Source organism: Apis cerana, linkage group LG5 (assembly GCF_029169275.1).
Source record: "Apis cerana isolate GH-2021 linkage group LG5, AcerK_1.0, whole genome shotgun sequence".
Taxonomy (NCBI): Eukaryota; Metazoa; Arthropoda; class Insecta; order Hymenoptera; family Apidae; genus Apis; species Apis cerana.
In genome coordinates, this window is record NC_083856.1 from 6,538,138 (window position 1) to 6,554,517 (window position 16,380).

Genomic DNA, 16,380 nt, shown 5'->3' on the forward strand with positions numbered 1-16,380 from the left:
ATTGCATTTTATTTTATTTATATTATATTTATTAAACAAAAAGTACATATTTTCAAAATTTTTAAGAAATGTATTTTAATTTTCATTATTCAATGAATTGCAATTTAATATAAAGCTAAATATGAAGTAGTATCTTCTTATTATCATACTATAAATGTATGATATATATGATATTATACATTATACATAAATCATAATGAATGAGAAGAAACATTACTACTTTGAGATAATATCTGAAATGATAAAGAATTTATATTTATTTTTTTATAGTATAAAATTATTAATTTATATTTCTTTCATTTTTAAATATTGTAAAAATTACTTGTAGAGTATCAATTTCTTTATCCCAATTTCTTTCACCAATAAGTTTAACTGTTTTTATAAATATATCTCTTATTTTATCAATATTTTGTTTAAACACTTCCATTACATCAGCTGCATGAACATTATCTTCACAATCTTTCCAGCAATCATAATCAGTGGCTACTGCCACAACTGCATATAAGAGTCCTGCTTCTTTTGCTAAATATACCTTGTTTAAAAAATTTTTTATTGGATACAATATTTTTATTAAATTATGATAATAATATTTAATATTTAATATTTACGATTATAAACGTGTATATATACGCGTATGCACACACACACATATTATTTTCATTTTCAATTTTTAAATTTGAAAATAAATGTACCTCTGGACATGTTGTCATATTAACTAAATGTCCACCCCACATACGCAATGCATTACTTTCAGCTTTTGAAGAAAATCTTGGTCCTTCTATTGTCACAATTGTTCCTCCTTTTCTTATCTTATATCCTAATTCTTTACCAACTTCAAATAATATCTGAGATGTAGTTGGATCAAAAGCTGGTTCCATTGGCATATGGCATACTCCTAAAATTTTAGTGTAATATTTTTTAATATTCTATTTATAGATATAAGATAAAATTTATATTGTGATTGTTTAAATATAATTTACCAGAATATTTAGGTGAAGTACCATCATAAAAAGTTGTACTTCTTTTTATTGTCCTATCTAAAAAGCTATCTGGAACAACTAATAGTCCTTTACAAATAAAATCTTGTAAGGAACCACATGCTGTTGATGCAATTATATGAGTACATCCAGCTAAGCGTAAAGCTTCAATATTAGCACGATAATTTACTGCAGTAGGACTTATCTTATGATCTGGTCCATGTCTATATTTAATTATATAAAATTTTTCTCCTTAAACTTTTTTTAGAGATCAAAAAAATATTTAAAATATAAAGAATATTTTATTACTAATTTATATTACATTATATATTATACATATTATATATTATATAATAATTTATATATTAGATATTAAAAATTCAATAAATATTCTATTATATATATAAAACTACCTTGACAATAATATCACATCTACATCATTAATATTTCCGTGATAAAGATCACTAGATGGAAATCCAAATTCATTTTTAGCTTTTTCTCGTGTAGTTATAGTTTGACAATTTAATATCTGATTTTGAGGATTATTTAAACCTGAACCACCAATTATTCCGACCTATAAATTCGTATTATATTCAAATTTAAATAATAATTCTTTAAATTAAAAAAAAGAAAATCACTTTCTCATCACGTGACAATTAAAAATTATTGTTTATTCGAATTTAACTATAATTTTTATAAATAATATTTATAAACGCAATAATATAAATTATAAAAATAATGATATAAACATCTATATATGATTTAAAGAAAAATAGATAGTTTACTAGATATAAATTATATAATAAATATAAATAAATATAATCTTTCAATTTTGATAACTTTTATCATACCTTAACTTTATACTTATTCATATTTAACTTTGTCAATATTATTTGATCAATTATTAATTAAAAACTTCCGAAATAATATTTTTTATGTTTTTAAATATATATTAATGATTAAAAATTTAATTTACGTATCAATTTATAAGATCATACTGATAAAAACTCATAAAATATGGAATAGTTATCAGTTTCCATTTAATGATTACAAGTTATCCCTACTCTTTTTGTATGTTATATATTTCTCTTAATGTTAATAGCCCTGATAAATAATTAATGCAATATTAAATAATAGAAATAAAAAAAATATAAAAATATGTAAAAAAATATATATATATGACATAGAAATGTAAAAATATTTATAAGAAATACAAACTATTATCTTTCTTAAAATATAATTAGTAATGCCATCTCTTTGAAAAATACTCAAACTTACTATATAGCGTTACCGATAGTAAAATGAATTATCATTCCGAACTTTGTAGGAATAGTTTAATTAAATATTTTGATTTTTTGTATAATCAATACTTTAAAATATTATATCTTATTATATTTAATAAAATATTATATTTTATAAAATTTAATTGAAAAATAATATTGAAACTATAACATTTTTGCATACCAACTTTTGTGTTTTAATCTTTAAAATTGACAAAAATATTCTATAAATATATATATATATTATATATATATAATAATATTCTATATATAAATAAAGATATAAGTATGTATATTTTATTATGTTATAAATGTTATAAATTTATTTAAATATAATTTAAAATAAATGATATCTAAAAATATTTAATAAATTATTTAATAAAAAGAAACTTTATTAAACCATTAGAAAAAATATTTTAACTGATAATTCATATTCAAATATTACATATATATATATATAGTAAGAGAAAGAGAGTTTAATTCTTTATAATATACAGATAACTTAATAAAAATAAAAAATGAAAAAAATATTAAATTTCAAAGTTCTTCTGCATCTTCCAGACGTTTAATCACTTTTTTATATTCTTCTTCTAAACTTTTATATTCTTTCTCCAGAGTTTGTATACGTTGTTCCAATGTAGGTAAAGTAATATTCGAATGTTTATCAATATTCTTTAATGCACATTCCAATTTTTTTAAATCATTTTGTTCTCGTCTATATGGGATATTCAATCTTCTTTTTACATCTAATCTATATTCACGATATTCTTGTTCATTTGTTAAATCTGTAGTTCGTAATCTTAAAATTTCGTACACTCTGCGAGCTTGTTTCTAAAAATAATAGAATATATTAAAATTAAAAATAATTCTTCTAATAATTTAAACATAAAAAATACCTTATTAATCTTGAATTTTTCTTTAGCTTCTGCGGCCATTGCTTTATTAAAACCTTGAAGTAGATACTCTCGTGAAAAACTAGATAATGTACAGCAATTCATTGCATCCACATAATCTCTTAATCGTTGAAAGGTCATTGAAGGGTCCTCAACTACAACAATGATGATAATGCCTTACCAAAATGTACTAGATTTACTGAAATAAAAGTATCTAATCAGATTTTACTTTTGTATTATTCTTTTCAAAATTGAATTATCATTAATTATAAATTTATTTTCATTTACCTGTTATATCTTTGACTTGATTTCGTCCAATATATTCGCGATAAATAGCATGTAATAAATGTGTACCAAGACCTATATTTTGAAATGGTGGCAAAATTAAAACTTGAGCTATACGAGGTCTAGTATGATGTGGATATGCATAATATTGATATACAGTAGCAAAACCAGTAGTTGCATAACGAATAGTACCATCTGTTGTTTGATATCTTTCAAACCTATGCCAAAAAAAATAATTTTTAAAAATAATTCTATTTAAAAAAAAAGATTTTTTATGTAATTAAAAAGTAATATAAAATAAAACTATGATTAAACATACATATTAAAGTAATGCCATCGATCATCATCAATATCTATAAAATTAGCAGCATCTATATACCATAATACAAATGTTTGAAGACGTTGATGATATTCTTTAAATCCTTTATAAGTCATATCTGCTTTATAAACTTCAAATTTTCTTGTACAACCATCATCTTTATTGTTTATAAATTTTGAATAATTAATTATTAAGTTCTTTATAATATTTTTTTTAAATATATAATTTATGAATAATATTGCAAAATATTACCATTAACAGAAAATGAATGAAGTAATTCTCCATGAGGTTTAAATGTATCATCCTTTTTTAAAGATTCAATAAATGCATCTATATTATCATGAACTTGTGGAGCTAGTTTTTCAGCAATTTTTGGCAATACTTCATCAGCTTCGACTCCTTCATAAAGTACTTTATTTATTTTTTCTGAATAAGTCATACCTAGATAAGTTTCTAAACAACCTGCTGAATAATATAGCTTCACTCTGAGATCCCGATAACCAAATATAGATTCACTAATAAACAAAATTAATAATTAAAAACTAATTAAAATAAATATAATACTAATATTCAATATAATTTATAATATTTGATATTATTAAATATATAATTATATTTATATATATTTGTATTTTTATAATTATATTTATAATTAGAAAAAAAATTGTTTAAAAATATGTATTTATATACATTAATTTTGAACTATATATTTTTAATAAATATATTATATATTTTAAAAACAAACCTATCTCCAAATACTTGATGAGACATTTCTGGTTTAAATGTAGTTTCATTATTTTCTAAATCTTCAAAAGAACGTATTAATTTAAATTCCAGAGCTTCATTACTACTCATTACTAAACTTTTTAAACGTGCAGTAGCTGGATCTTCCATGTTATACTAGTAATAAAATATATAATATAAATTTATCTATAAAAAGTAAAAAATTAGAATTAAATTAATAATTTGTAAAATTATAAGTAAAATTAAAAAAATTAAATTTCATATAAATATTTTCACTATTACATGTACTTGTATATATAATAGCGATAACCACAATTAGTAAATTCATTTAAAAAATATACATAGATATATATTATATTTATATATATATTTAACTTTAAATAAATTTAATTTTATATATATATATATATATATATATATAAATTTTTGATTTTGATTAACAAGTTACCGCTAATATTTATAGGTTATGAATTATATATTTTAAAATTAAATAAATCACAGAAAATAAACTTTATTTATTATTATTATTATTATAAAATAAATTACATGTAATTTATTTAATCAATAATAAATTAAAATTTTTTTAAATAATTTTTTATATTATTATATATGTATATATTTCTGTTATATTTCATCATATTTTTATATTATTATATGTAAAAATATCATAATATTATACCTTTTTTTGATAATTGTGTATAATTTTTTAATAGAACACTATTTTTTGATATTTTTCTTTAAACATAACTATAAAACAACTTCGCGCCAAAAATAAAGCGGTTATTTAAGCTTTAGCTATAATTCTTTCAAAGATTAAGACTTTGTGATATTCTATAAGTTATTGGTCATTTTCAAAAAAATATTCTCTTTAGTTTGTACATAAATCTTTTTAAATTCAAGAATAAACATTATTAATAAACATTAATAATAATCTATTTGTATTATATTTTTTTCGAATTATAAATATCATAAAATATGAATTTTTTTATGAAAAATTGAGTGCAAATATAAATCTATAAAATTGAATTTTACTTTATTTGTAATTTTATTATATTCGTTTATTATATTCCTATTATATAAAATAACAAATGAAATACATTGACTAGATACATATTGTATTTAATCTTTTATTTTGAATCTTAAAGTTAATTTTTGAAATATATTAAATATTTCAATACATTGTTGGAATTTTTTGTAGTAATATTTTCTAATAAAAATAAATTTTTTCAATAATTTCAATAATCAAAAATGTCTGCAGGTGAGGTAAAAAAGACAGAAGAACCTTTAATATTTCATACGTATCCTTTATGTAAAGTAAGGATTTACCTTCTTAATTTATGTTACAAGATATTTAAAATTACAATAATATTATAATTTATATAAACTGTAGTATAGTGATATGCGAGAAGAAATGAAACAAGAAGCAATAGAAATATGTGTTACTGCAACGGAAAAATATACTGATAACCATGAATTAGCAGCTCGAAGTATTAAAGAAAATTTAGATAATAGATTCGGAGGTCCATTTCATGTTGTCATTGGAGAATCATATGCTTGTGCAGTTACATATCAAGCAACATCATTATTATACATGTATAATGCTGGCAATATTGCTATTCTTGTATGGAGAACAGTTTCAACTTTTTAATGACAATATTAAAATTTTAGCATTTTATTATAAACAAATTTTATATTATATAACATAATATTTCTTCATTATATTTATTTTACATTTTCTTCTTCTGAAGAAGAATTTATAATATGGGTAAATATACATGAATTTATAAAACTGAATCCACAATTGAAATAAACTTCATTATAATCAGTTGATTGTCTTTTTTTAACATTTTTTTCATTGACTGAAGAAAATTATTAACATCTAATTTTAAGTCAATAAGTGTTGCATTGTTTTGACAACTTTATTGAAATGGTAAGATCAAATTAAAATGAGTGAATATTTATAGAATAATTTGTTATTGTCATATCATTTTTATTGTTATATCAAAATTTATAATATTCAAAAATTTTTATTTTTCATTAAATTAAAATTGTTTCGTAAATTGTAATTGTATATATAATTATGAAGAATTTATTTTTATATATGCATGTGTATTTCATCACAATTTTATCATCAGTGAAAAAAATTATGATTTTATAAATATTTTTATTTATAAAAAGAAGAGAAAGAAAAAAAAAGAAACAAAGAAGCAAAAATATTTAAAATTTTAAATATATATGAGGTTATGAAGATAACGCGTGTAATTATTATAGAAATATATATTTAAATTAATATATATTTTTTAACAAATGACATTTTTGTTCGATTATAAAAATAAAAAGAAATTTGTAAAATCTGTTTTTAGCATTAAATTCTTATATTTACAGGCCAGTACACTTATTGCAACAGGCTTGGGTCTTGCTGTAGTAGGTTTTACAGGACGTTATATAATTAAAAAAATGCCACATTTATCTCAAAAAATGGCAGAAGTTTATAAAAATGTACCAAAATTAAATCCAAAGGTAAATTTAAATATTATATTATATTTATACAAATATATGTACATATATAATGAATTAATGAAAACATCATAATAGACTTTAGCAAACAGTAAATATTATAAAGGTGGTTTTGAACCTAAAATGACACGACGTGAAGCTAGTTTAATCTTGGATGTTTCACCAACTGCAAGTAAAATGAAAGTAAAACAGCAATTTAAAAAAATCATGGCTGTGAATCATCCAGATCGAGGTGGATCTCCATATATTGCAGCAAAAATTAATGAAGCAAAAGATTTATTAGAAAAATGATAGTTAAATGTATGAATATAAATAGTGTACATGAAATTTATTATATGTAGTTTTATAAACTTAATTTCAAGTAAATTTTTATGTATATATTTAATAATATAATGATTTTAAATATTTTATTTAATATGTAATAAAATTATTTATACATTTATGATTCCTTTAATTTTATAATATATTTATATTAAATTAAAAATTATACTAATAAAAATATAATGTATAAATTTAATACAATAAGTAAATATATTAAAATTTTATAGTATATATATAATAAACTTAGTTCGTACGTTTTTGTAAATAATAAATGTATAAAAAATTTTATAAATCAATATAAATCAATGTAATAAATTATTAGTGTAATTTTTTACTTTTATACTAAATTTATATTTACAGAAAAAAATACTGTAGATGTAACATTATAATCTTATATAGTACATTCGTTTTTTTAGGAATTACAATAAAATAATATATTGACTAGAATCTTTCAATAGATAAAATCTCATTATTAATATTATCGTCCTAATTTATTTTCTTTTTGTTCCGCACGTTGTCGTGATATTTTTGTTCTTAGTTTTATAATTGTGCTACCAGGCAGTGATCCAGGTACTTTAAATATACTCTAGTAAAAAAAAAAACAAAATATATAGTATGAATTATATTTGTTAAAAAACATTTAATGTGTATAATATATAACAAAAAATAAAAAAACATATTTACCTGCATAAAATCATGACATTTTAAAACAATACTATCTTTTGTTATTTCTTTAAAGCATTCTGCTAATGTTGTAAAATCTTGACAAGCAAGTAAGTTGCATTTATTCCTTTTTATCAGGGTTAATGCAACACGAAATATAATTTTACTGCCTTCATAAAAAAGACAATCCCATATACGCAGCGTAGTCTGCCAAGTTGTAAATATTTTATTCAATACTTCTATATTTTATGGCAATCCAAACAGGTATTAATTCAAAATGTTAAACTAATGAATGAATCAACTGTGTACACACCATATATAATAATGTTAAAAGACATCAAAAATATCAATTTTATGAATTTTATTTTTAAAAAACATATACAATCAACTTTACCTCAATTGGTAATACTTCTGCAAATAAGCACACAAACCACTTCGTTGTAATAACTGCCCAAGGTAAACCTATATTTGTTACATGTTGATAAATATCTGGCATTTTTATTCTAAAATAAAAATTCATATATAAAATTCATATATAAATATACATGTATAATTTATATAATTATATTATATTAAAAACTTAAAAAATTTACTTGACTAATTCTGCAAGAACATCAATATCTGTAAGTAGGCCATCCATTGTTGGTGTATAATAATCAGGTAAAATTTTTTCTATTAAAATCTTTAATAACCAAAATGCTGTTTCTTCACTTTTTGTAACAAGTAATAATAAACCTGCTATATAATTTAAGCCCTATAAAAATATTAAATATTTTTTTATATAAATTACATTAAAAATGTTATATATAATTTATATATTATATATATTATTAGAATAATTTAATATCTAATAATTTAATAATAAATACCTGACAATATCCTACTGTTTTATTCTGATGAGCAAATGCTAATAAAATATTATATAATTGATATTGTTGATTTTCTGTGTTATTAAAAAATATATTATCAGGAAAAGTTCGTGGTAAATCAGTTTTTATAACATCTGCAACTTGTTTATTATGTGGAGGTTGTAATAGCCTTTGATAAAGATCAGAATCTACATTTTTTAATTCTTCTCCTCCACTAACAGATAACCATACCTTTGAGAATCAAATTTTTCTTTTTTATATATTTATAAAATAAATTAAAATATTAATCTTATACTTACTAATCCTCTATGTTCTCCTGGTATACCTTTACGAACATATCTTTTTATTGTAATATTTCGTTGTAATGATTTTCCTTCTCCAATGATTTCAGACCATTTTTTTGCTCTTTTAGCAAGAACTTTGAGATATTCTGACATAAAATCTTCATAAGTTTCATAGTCAAAATCATGAGGTCTTTCAAAACCATATTCATCCACATTGCTAATAAATGTATTAAAGAAATACATAATTATATTAAAAAAATTATATATTTTTATATATTATAAAAAGAAAAAAGAAATTTATGTATAATATATAATAAATTTAATAAATATAAATGAAAAATAATAATAAATTTTAATTAAGAAATATATTAACTGAATTATTATTATTTATTCTTTTTATAATATTAAATTATTTTCATAAAAGATAACCTTAAGTCGAAACAAAAGTAAAAAACATTTTTATTTATATTAAATTAATTATATTATTCGTAATTTCTATATACATTTATAAAGTATAGAATTATAATGTTAATAAGAAGCAATATAAAATTTATGATGATCACCTAAAACATGAACTTGCCATACCCCACGCAAGACGATGCTGACATATAATTTCTGCCAAATATAGGGTGTTCAATAAACTCTTTTCAATTTTAAGTTTTTTATTCAATGACATAATTAAAATATATTCGTATTAATATATGTATATTATATCAGCGAATATTTTGTCTTCCTTCTTGAATTTAATTTTTTATACTAAATTAGAATTTTGTATTTAATATTCGTACGTATTTTTTGTCATACATAATAAATGATTTTAAAATTAATTAATAAGTGTAATAATTAAAAGTTAAATATTTAATTTTTAATAGTGGCACAAATCTTTATTTACAAAAATATATACATATCTTATCTGAAAGTTAGATATGTAATTTTAAAATTCATATATGTATAACTAGATTTGAATAATATTTAATAAATAGAAGATTATAAATAAATAACTTACGTATGATATAACATTATAATAAAGTATTATATTTAGTATTATAATTAGTATTATATTAAAATAAAAAAAAATGATAATATATTTCAAAAAAGTGAGAAAGTCGATTTGCTAAACAATAATCTTTCATAATCGAGAAAACTAGTCGATATTGGAGTCACTAGTTCAAAATTTGCGCAAGCGTAGTTATTTGACAGCCATTTATATTCAATATTCAAATAGATGATTGATATTTTTTAATATCAAAATATTATGTAATATTTTATTCGTTTTAAATGTATTTGACAATGAATATATATATCTATGTATTTTAAATATTTATTTTTATTATATCACATAAATATTTATGTTTATCTTAAGATTTAGTTGAATGATAAAGAAATTCTTGTGAACGTACCCTAGTTTCTACGGCACTGGCGCACGTGTTTCTTGCATACGATGTTGGCGACGCATGTGCAAGAAATCCTTTTCAAGGGACAAATTCCTGAGTCTGGCAAGAGTGGTCGATACTCGATATTACGGTACCACATGGTAACGGAGGTAAAATGGCGTTAAATGTTCCTTGTGTCGCTGGTAAGAATTTTCGTGTTGTGTTTATTAATAATCTTCTTATCTTAAAATCAAATTTTTACTGACATTTTTTTATAAATATTATCAGCAAATGTAGAACGTATATCTATCTATGATATACTTTACATGTTTCATATTACACCACGACTGATTGCACAAAAATGCGTCATGTGGCATTGTATTACTGGAACACATTTATGATTAAAAAATGCGTCATGTAGTATCTCATTATAAGAATGTATTTACTATTAGATGCATTTATGTGTAATATTTGTTTTTGACAGTTTCATTCAATTTTATAAATAATTCATGAATATTTAAATTTATCTTGAAGATCAATTATAATACAAGATTATTTTATAATATATATGATTTTTTTATTTTATATTTTTTTTATTAATAAAATTAATTATATAAATTTATAAATATTATCAAATTTAATAATACAAAAATTTAAAAATTGCATAATTGATTTTCTTTAGTAAGAGGTTCCATTGGAATCAGCTTAGGACAAGGCCCACCATCGTATGAACCAGTAAAATCATTTCCTAAAGATGACAGTAAAACATGTAAAGCAATGGCTTTTAGCCCAGAAGGACGTTATTTTGCATGGATCAATGGAATGACTGCCAAGATTTTACATTGTTCTACATGGAAAATTATTACAGAAATCAAAAGGCCCAAAATTTCTGCAATTCAATTCTCCACTCGAAGCACATATTTTATGACATGGGAACCATTCATTGGTATTATATTAATTTTAGTTACTTTTGTTTCTTCTTAAATTTAATTTTTAAAATGTTCAATTTGATAATAAAAATATATTTTTTTTATTTTCCTTTTTTTATGTAAATTGAATAAATATTTAAAAATTGATATTTATTTGTAATTTATTAATTGTAAAAAAAATATTTATATTATCAATTTATATATTATAGCAACAACGTCAAATCCTCAAGGAATAGCAAATCTTCATATATGGAAATCAGAGACTGGAGAACTGGTGAAGAGTTTTATACAGAAAAAACAATCAGATTGGTAATGTATTGCACAATTGTTTTGTTAAATTAATTATTTTAATTATTAATTAAAGTTTATATTAAATTTATTAATTATTAAAAATTATTTTTAATAAATTTTTATTTGTTTTTTCTTTTAATGTTTTATAATTGATATCAAAAAAATATATAATTTTTATAAATACATTATAATAAATATAAAATTATATTCTATACAAATAATTTTTATGAATATCGTATTTTAAAGACATTTTAGAGTTCAAAATTTCACATAGAATAATTAAAAAAATTCTGAATATAGAAAAACTGTTTACTTCTTTTGTGAAGTGAAAACTTATTTATCTTATATCTTATAGCTACATTTATAAAATATCTATCTAGGGAACCTCAGTGGACAAGTGATGAAAAAGTCTGTGGGATGTTAGTTGGTGCAGATGTCATTCTATATGAAGATGTGAATTTTAATAAGATTATGTACAGAATAAATGTAGCCAAAGTTGCTAAATTTAGTATATCACCAAGTAATACTCCATACTATATTCTCTGTTATATGCCGGGTAATTAAATTTTGTTGTATTTATTTAATTTTAAATTAAACAAGTGCATGTATTATATATATCAAGGTACTTATATGTGGAGAGTATATCATTTTCTTCGTTGTTATTTATTAAGATAATTATGATGAACATTGGTGCTTCATAAAAATTAAGAGAAGTTACAAAAATTTTAAGATAATAAACATTATGATTTAAAAATGATAATTAGTAATTCTTTGATTGATCAAAGTATATAAAATGTTTATTAATAATATAGTTCAAGCATAAGTCATGTAAAAAATTGGCATATTTTATGAAATACTTTTTTATTTCAGTTTCTCTCATTATGAAGCAAATATGTGTGGCAAGCATGTAATACACAAATGGAATGAAGATTATAAGATAATTATATCTGTAGAATACTTTAATATTTTAAAGAAGTACAACAGAATATTAATAATGGTATTTTGCAAAATATACAAGTATGAATATTTAATCAGGATCAACAGTAATGGGAAATTTTCCTGATTATTGCATGCTCATTTTTATATGTAAGTACTTTTATAAAGTTTTAGGGAATCATAAAATATATTTAACAGGTAATTATTTTTTGTTTCAAATACTTACAATTTTTAGATATTTCTAAAAATTCAAATTCGAAATTAAATTTAATATCATATCTTTGTAAGACAAATAAATACTCTCCACATTAAATACCAAATTAATAAATTATATAATTCCGTATAAAATACTACATTACAATTATAATTTAAATACCAGATCAATTAATTATTATAAATAGTATTATTATACGTTATAGGAAAATCGGATCAACCTTCATTTGGGAGACTATTTCAATATCCAAAGTTTGAGTCCACACAAGCTTTAGCAAATAAAAGTTTTTTTCAGGTATTATATTATTAAAAAGTTTATATATATATGTTATATATATATAATATATATATATATATATATATATATATATTATATATATATAATCCTTTCTGAAACTGTTTTTAGGCGGACAGAGTAAATATTTATTGGAATAACAATGGAACAAATGTCTTATTAATGACAAGTACAGAAGTTGATAAAACAGGTGCTTCATATTATGGAAAACAGACTTTACACTATCTTAGTACAAAAGGAGAAACTGCTTTGGTTATGCTTAGTAAGTTGTTTTATTAATTATTATTAATATTTATGAAATATTTTTTTTATCTTTAAAATATAAATTCCTTTTTTTTTTTAATTAGGTAATAAAGGCCCCATACATGCTGTTCAGTGGTCTCCTAAAAATAATGAATTCTGTGTTGTATATGATTTTATGCCAGCTAAAGCCACATTATTTAATCTTAAATGTGAACCAATATTTGAGTTTGGTTCTCTGCATCGAAATAGCATTTATTATAATCCTCAGGGGAATAATATCCTTTAATTACTTTAAAATATCAATACATTATGCATTAAAATTATTTAATTTTTTTATTTAATTGAAATGATCTTTATTTATTAGTAGTTATATTTTCTTAACCACTTTGTACTTCTAATTTTGACTGGATTTGGCAACCTCCGTGGTGGTATCGAATTATGGGATGTTGGTAACAGAAAATTAATTGCAAAAACTGAAGCTCCTGATACAACGCTTCTTCAATGGTCGCCAGATGGAGAACATTTTATGACTGCAACTACTGCACCTAGACTTCGAATGGGCAATGGGTAAATAAATTACAATTTAATACATTATACTGATAATTGAATATTAATTCATATATAATATTCAATGAATATTTGTTATATAGTTTTAAAATTTGGCATTATACTGGGACTTTATTATACGAGCGACCATGGAATGAACAAGAAGAACTTTGGGAAGTTTTATGGCAAACTTTTTCACCAGGAACATTTCCAGAGAAACCAATTAGTTATAAAGCTGTTGAAGGAATTGCTCCTAGTCAACCACAAGGTGAAAGTTCATATATATATATCTTGAAATAATAAAATAATTGTATAAATTGATATTGTTTATAATTTTTTTTTTATTTATAGCATCAAAACAAGTATATCGACCACCTTCTGCAAGAGGGGAAACTATTTCTTTTAAATTGCGCGATGATGAAATGTTCAAAGATAAAAAAAAAACTCCAAAATGTAAGATAAATTTAAAAGTGTAATCTTATAGATATAATATGGATATTTTATTTAATATTTATTGTAGCTACAACAAAAGCAAAGAAAAAGACAAAGAAAACTACAAAGGAATCAGAAGCACTTGCATCTTCTCAATCAAATAATCCAAGTACAAATGGACAAGTTACTACAAGTACTGAAACTCAGAATTTAACTACAAATGTTCCTGAATGTGATAATTTGGAAAGGAGTAAGAAAATTAAAAAAATTAAAAGCGTAAGAATCTTTATAAATTTTTCAATTAGGAAATAAAATTCAGAAAAATTATAGCATTTCTCATTTTTTACAGAAATTAGAGCAGATTTCAAAATTAAAGGAACTGTTAGTAGCTGGAAAGCAATTAGAAATCAATCAATTAGATAAGATCAAGAAAGAAGCTGATTTAATGAAAGAACTCGAAGAGCTTGCTTTATGATGAACATTTCAAATTACGGATATGTATGGTTTTTAAAAAAAATCTAAATATTTCTTTTAAAAATGGAAAATGATCTCGGTCTCTCACATACGATATTACATACGTACAGAAGTTACGTTTGGCTGTACATAAAATTTTCATTATCTGAAGAGGAGATAGTGGGAACAAATTAAATTTTGAAAGTGCATTGAATAGGTTTCCACGTCATTAAAGTTATTAAAATTTAAAATATAAATTCTTTTTTTAAGCGATGATAATGAAATTAAAATGGTCCATCGCTATATCTTTTTTGATAGTTAGAAATGAAAATATTTTTTTTCTTTCTTCATTCTAATATTTCTAAATAGCACTGAAGAATGTTATAACAGTCCAATAACGACCAAGCTTCCTTATCGTATAGTCCTGTATAAGAATGTTGCATTATAAAAAACTTACCCTTTCTGGTATTACATTTGATAAATAAAAGTTATACTGGATAGATCGCGTTATCTTGAAATTCAATTTTTTGAAAAAATTGATTTTTAATAGATTATGCGATTTACTCCGTATGAAGAGCATAATGTGATGGAAATAATATAATTATAAAATCGAATGCACATAAAATTTGTTCCTGGAAACAGGTGCTGTCATTGCAATTTTTATGTTTATAAATTATTGCATACTTATTCTATTTTTGTTTTATCAATTTTTTCATGAAAATTTAGCGAGGGTTAAAAATAGACATATCATTTTGTGATTTCATAATTATCAAAGTCATTTCATGAATATTTTCTGAACTTTTCGTTCTTATATATATTTTTGTTTTGTGCCTTGCATTATGTTTAAGATTCAGATTTTATATTTTTCTTGCTGTCAAGGATTATAAGACTGGTCAGATTAAAGTACTATTACGTGGCACAGTGTAATAAATAAATAAAAAAAAACTGCCAAAAAATTACCAACTATATTCCACGACTAGAGGAACATTTTTAAGTAATAAAGAAAATTTAGCTTTTTCAATTAGTTAATTTTTTAAAGTACTGTTCTTCAATAATGTTCAAAGTTACCCTTGCTTATTTTACAGATTGTCGTATAAACTTTAACAACAATCTGTGTTTTGTAACAAGGATAGTTGTTGTATTGTTTTAATTTAATATTTACTGATATTGAGATTTTTAGGTTTATTTGAGCAAATAAATTTGTACAATATAAATTGTACAAATTAAGAGGAAAATAAATTTTTTACTTCATTTCTATTTTGACATTAATAATTAAAAAAACTTAAATGCAATTGGAAAAATCTAGTAGAAGATATGACTAAAATTCATGAAATTATAATTGTGAAAATTATGTATTACTTCTGACATATACATTCTATCATATACATATAAATTATGAATGATGAGTGATGGGTTTACCATAAATTGAATTACGTAAAAAAAAATCACAATGGCCAATGTTGTGTATACTTACATGAAATTTATGAAAATAAATTATTAAAAACAAAAATGTCAAC

At 21.6% G+C, this 16,380-nt stretch overlaps 6 protein-coding genes across 12 annotated transcripts; 3 read left to right on the forward strand and 3 right to left on the reverse strand.

Moving 5' to 3' along the window:
- Positions 1–6: 6 nt before the first annotated feature.
- LOC107997631 (S-methyl-5'-thioadenosine phosphorylase) lies at positions 7–2,220 on the reverse strand. Of its 2 annotated transcripts, XM_062074739.1 has the most exons (7): positions 2,196–2,219; positions 1,829–2,081; positions 1,391–1,551; positions 981–1,201; positions 693–895; positions 323–532; positions 7–233 (listed from the first exon to the last, which is right to left on the reverse strand). In XM_062074739.1, the coding sequence occupies exons 2-7, from the start codon at positions 1,847–1,849 to the stop codon at positions 192–194; spliced, it is 858 nt and encodes a 285-aa protein (XP_061930723.1). In that variant the 5' UTR covers positions 1,850–2,081; positions 2,196–2,219; the 3' UTR covers positions 7–191. The 2 variants fall into 2 exon arrangements, with proteins under 2 accessions (XP_061930723.1, XP_016911860.1); XM_017056371.3 differs by having other exon boundaries at positions 1,829–2,220.
- A 408-nt stretch (positions 2,221–2,628) lies between these two features.
- On the reverse strand, positions 2,629–5,953 carry LOC107997593 (histone acetyltransferase type B catalytic subunit). 5 transcript variants are annotated; one of them, XM_062074737.1, is made up of 7 exons: positions 5,825–5,953; positions 4,500–4,684; positions 4,007–4,269; positions 3,755–3,911; positions 3,439–3,653; positions 3,154–3,305; positions 2,629–3,088 (listed from the first exon to the last, which is right to left on the reverse strand). In XM_062074737.1, the coding sequence occupies exons 2-7, from the start codon at positions 4,646–4,648 to the stop codon at positions 2,795–2,797; spliced, it is 1,230 nt and encodes a 409-aa protein (XP_061930721.1). In that variant the 5' UTR covers positions 4,649–4,684; positions 5,825–5,953; the 3' UTR covers positions 2,629–2,794. The 5 variants fall into 5 exon arrangements, with proteins under 5 accessions (XP_061930721.1, XP_061930717.1, XP_061930720.1 ...); XM_062074733.1 differs by lacking the exon at positions 5,825–5,953 and adding an exon at positions 5,178–5,334; XM_062074736.1 differs by lacking the exon at positions 5,825–5,953 and adding an exon at positions 5,178–5,317 and having other exon boundaries at positions 4,500–4,654.
- Positions 5,517–6,146, forward strand: LOC107997599 (dynein axonemal light chain 4-like). The gene is made up of 2 exons (XM_017056298.3): positions 5,517–5,812; positions 5,889–6,146. The coding sequence occupies exons 1-2, from the start codon at positions 5,747–5,749 to the stop codon at positions 6,144–6,146; spliced, it is 324 nt and encodes a 107-aa protein (XP_016911787.1). The 5' UTR covers positions 5,517–5,746.
- A 116-nt stretch (positions 6,147–6,262) lies between these two features.
- Positions 6,263–7,425, forward strand: LOC107997595 (mitochondrial import inner membrane translocase subunit TIM14). Of its 2 annotated transcripts, none has more exons than XM_017056295.3 (3): positions 6,263–6,428; positions 6,884–7,018; positions 7,094–7,425. In XM_017056295.3, the coding sequence occupies exons 1-3, from the start codon at positions 6,426–6,428 to the stop codon at positions 7,304–7,306; spliced, it is 351 nt and encodes a 116-aa protein (XP_016911784.1). In that variant the 5' UTR covers positions 6,263–6,425; the 3' UTR covers positions 7,307–7,425. The 2 variants fall into 2 exon arrangements, with proteins under 2 accessions (XP_016911784.1, XP_061930725.1); XM_062074741.1 differs by having other exon boundaries at positions 6,375–6,756.
- Positions 7,020–9,857, reverse strand: LOC107997592 (growth hormone-regulated TBC protein 1). The gene is made up of 7 exons (XM_017056290.3): positions 9,716–9,857; positions 9,168–9,369; positions 8,869–9,099; positions 8,593–8,753; positions 8,394–8,502; positions 8,021–8,206; positions 7,020–7,922 (listed from the first exon to the last, which is right to left on the reverse strand). Exons 1-7 carry the CDS (start codon positions 9,826–9,828, stop codon positions 7,815–7,817), a joined length of 1,110 nt encoding a protein of 369 aa, XP_016911779.1. The 5' UTR covers positions 9,829–9,857; the 3' UTR covers positions 7,020–7,814.
- A 731-nt stretch (positions 9,858–10,588) lies between these two features.
- Positions 10,589–16,373, forward strand: LOC107997660 (eukaryotic translation initiation factor 2A). Its single transcript, XM_017056412.3, has 12 exons — positions 10,589–10,728; positions 11,208–11,471; positions 11,664–11,763; positions 12,126–12,301; positions 13,101–13,189; positions 13,301–13,451; positions 13,537–13,707; positions 13,825–13,999; positions 14,083–14,246; positions 14,330–14,431; positions 14,499–14,686; positions 14,760–16,373. Exons 1-12 carry the CDS (start codon positions 10,701–10,703, stop codon positions 14,883–14,885), a joined length of 1,734 nt encoding a protein of 577 aa, XP_016911901.1. The 5' UTR covers positions 10,589–10,700; the 3' UTR covers positions 14,886–16,373.
- Positions 16,374–16,380: the final 7 nt, after the last annotated feature.

What these genes read in the sequence shown, in the direction of transcription:
- LOC107997631 (XM_017056371.3), bottom strand. Translation starts at nt 1,849, where the DNA reads ATGAATAAGTATAAAGTTAAG. An exon ending in GATGTGATATTATTGTCAAG is followed by an intron (nt 1,202 to 1,390) that starts GTAGTTTTATAT and finishes AATTAAATATAG; the next exon opens with ACATGGACCAGATCATAAGA. An exon ending in TACTTCACCTAAATATTCTG is followed by an intron (nt 896 to 980) that starts GTAAATTATATT and finishes CTAAAATTTTAG; the next exon opens with GAGTATGCCATATGCCAATG.
- LOC107997593 (XM_062074737.1), bottom strand. Translation starts at nt 4,648, where the DNA reads ATGGAAGATCCAGCTACTGCACGTTTAAAAAGTTTAGTAATGAGTAGT. An exon ending in CGATGGCATTACTTTAATAT is followed by an intron (nt 3,654 to 3,754) that starts GTATGTTTAATC and finishes TTTTTGGCATAG; the next exon opens with GTTTGAAAGATATCAAACAA. An exon ending in TCAAGTCAAAGATATAACAG is followed by an intron (nt 3,306 to 3,438) that starts GTAAATGAAAAT and finishes TCATTGTTGTAG; the next exon opens with TTGAGGACCCTTCAATGACC.
- LOC107997599 (XM_017056298.3), top strand. Translation starts at nt 5,747, where the DNA reads ATGTCTGCAGGTGAGGTAAAAAAGACAGAAGAACCTTTAATATTTCAT. An exon ending in ATACGTATCCTTTATGTAAA is followed by an intron (nt 5,813 to 5,888) that starts GTAAGGATTTAC and finishes TATAAACTGTAG; the next exon opens with TATAGTGATATGCGAGAAGA.
- LOC107997595 (XM_062074741.1), top strand. An exon ending in TACCAAAATTAAATCCAAAG is followed by an intron (nt 7,019 to 7,093) that starts GTAAATTTAAAT and finishes ACATCATAATAG; the next exon opens with ACTTTAGCAAACAGTAAATA.
- LOC107997592 (XM_017056290.3), bottom strand. Translation starts at nt 9,828, where the DNA reads ATGTCATTGAATAAAAAACTTAAAATTGAAAAGAGTTTATTGAACACC. An exon ending in AAACAGTAGGATATTGTCAG is followed by an intron (nt 8,754 to 8,868) that starts GTATTTATTATT and finishes ATATTTTTATAG; the next exon opens with GGCTTAAATTATATAGCAGG. An exon ending in AATGTCATGATTTTATGCAG is followed by an intron (nt 7,923 to 8,020) that starts GTAAATATGTTT and finishes TTTTTTTACTAG; the next exon opens with AGTATATTTAAAGTACCTGG.
- LOC107997660 (XM_017056412.3), top strand. Translation starts at nt 10,701, where the DNA reads ATGGCGTTAAATGTTCCTTGTGTCGCTG. An exon ending in TATTCTCTGTTATATGCCGG is followed by an intron (nt 12,302 to 13,100) that starts GTAATTAAATTT and finishes TATACGTTATAG; the next exon opens with GAAAATCGGATCAACCTTCA. An exon ending in AGACTTCGAATGGGCAATGG is followed by an intron (nt 14,000 to 14,082) that starts GTAAATAAATTA and finishes TTTGTTATATAG; the next exon opens with TTTTAAAATTTGGCATTATA.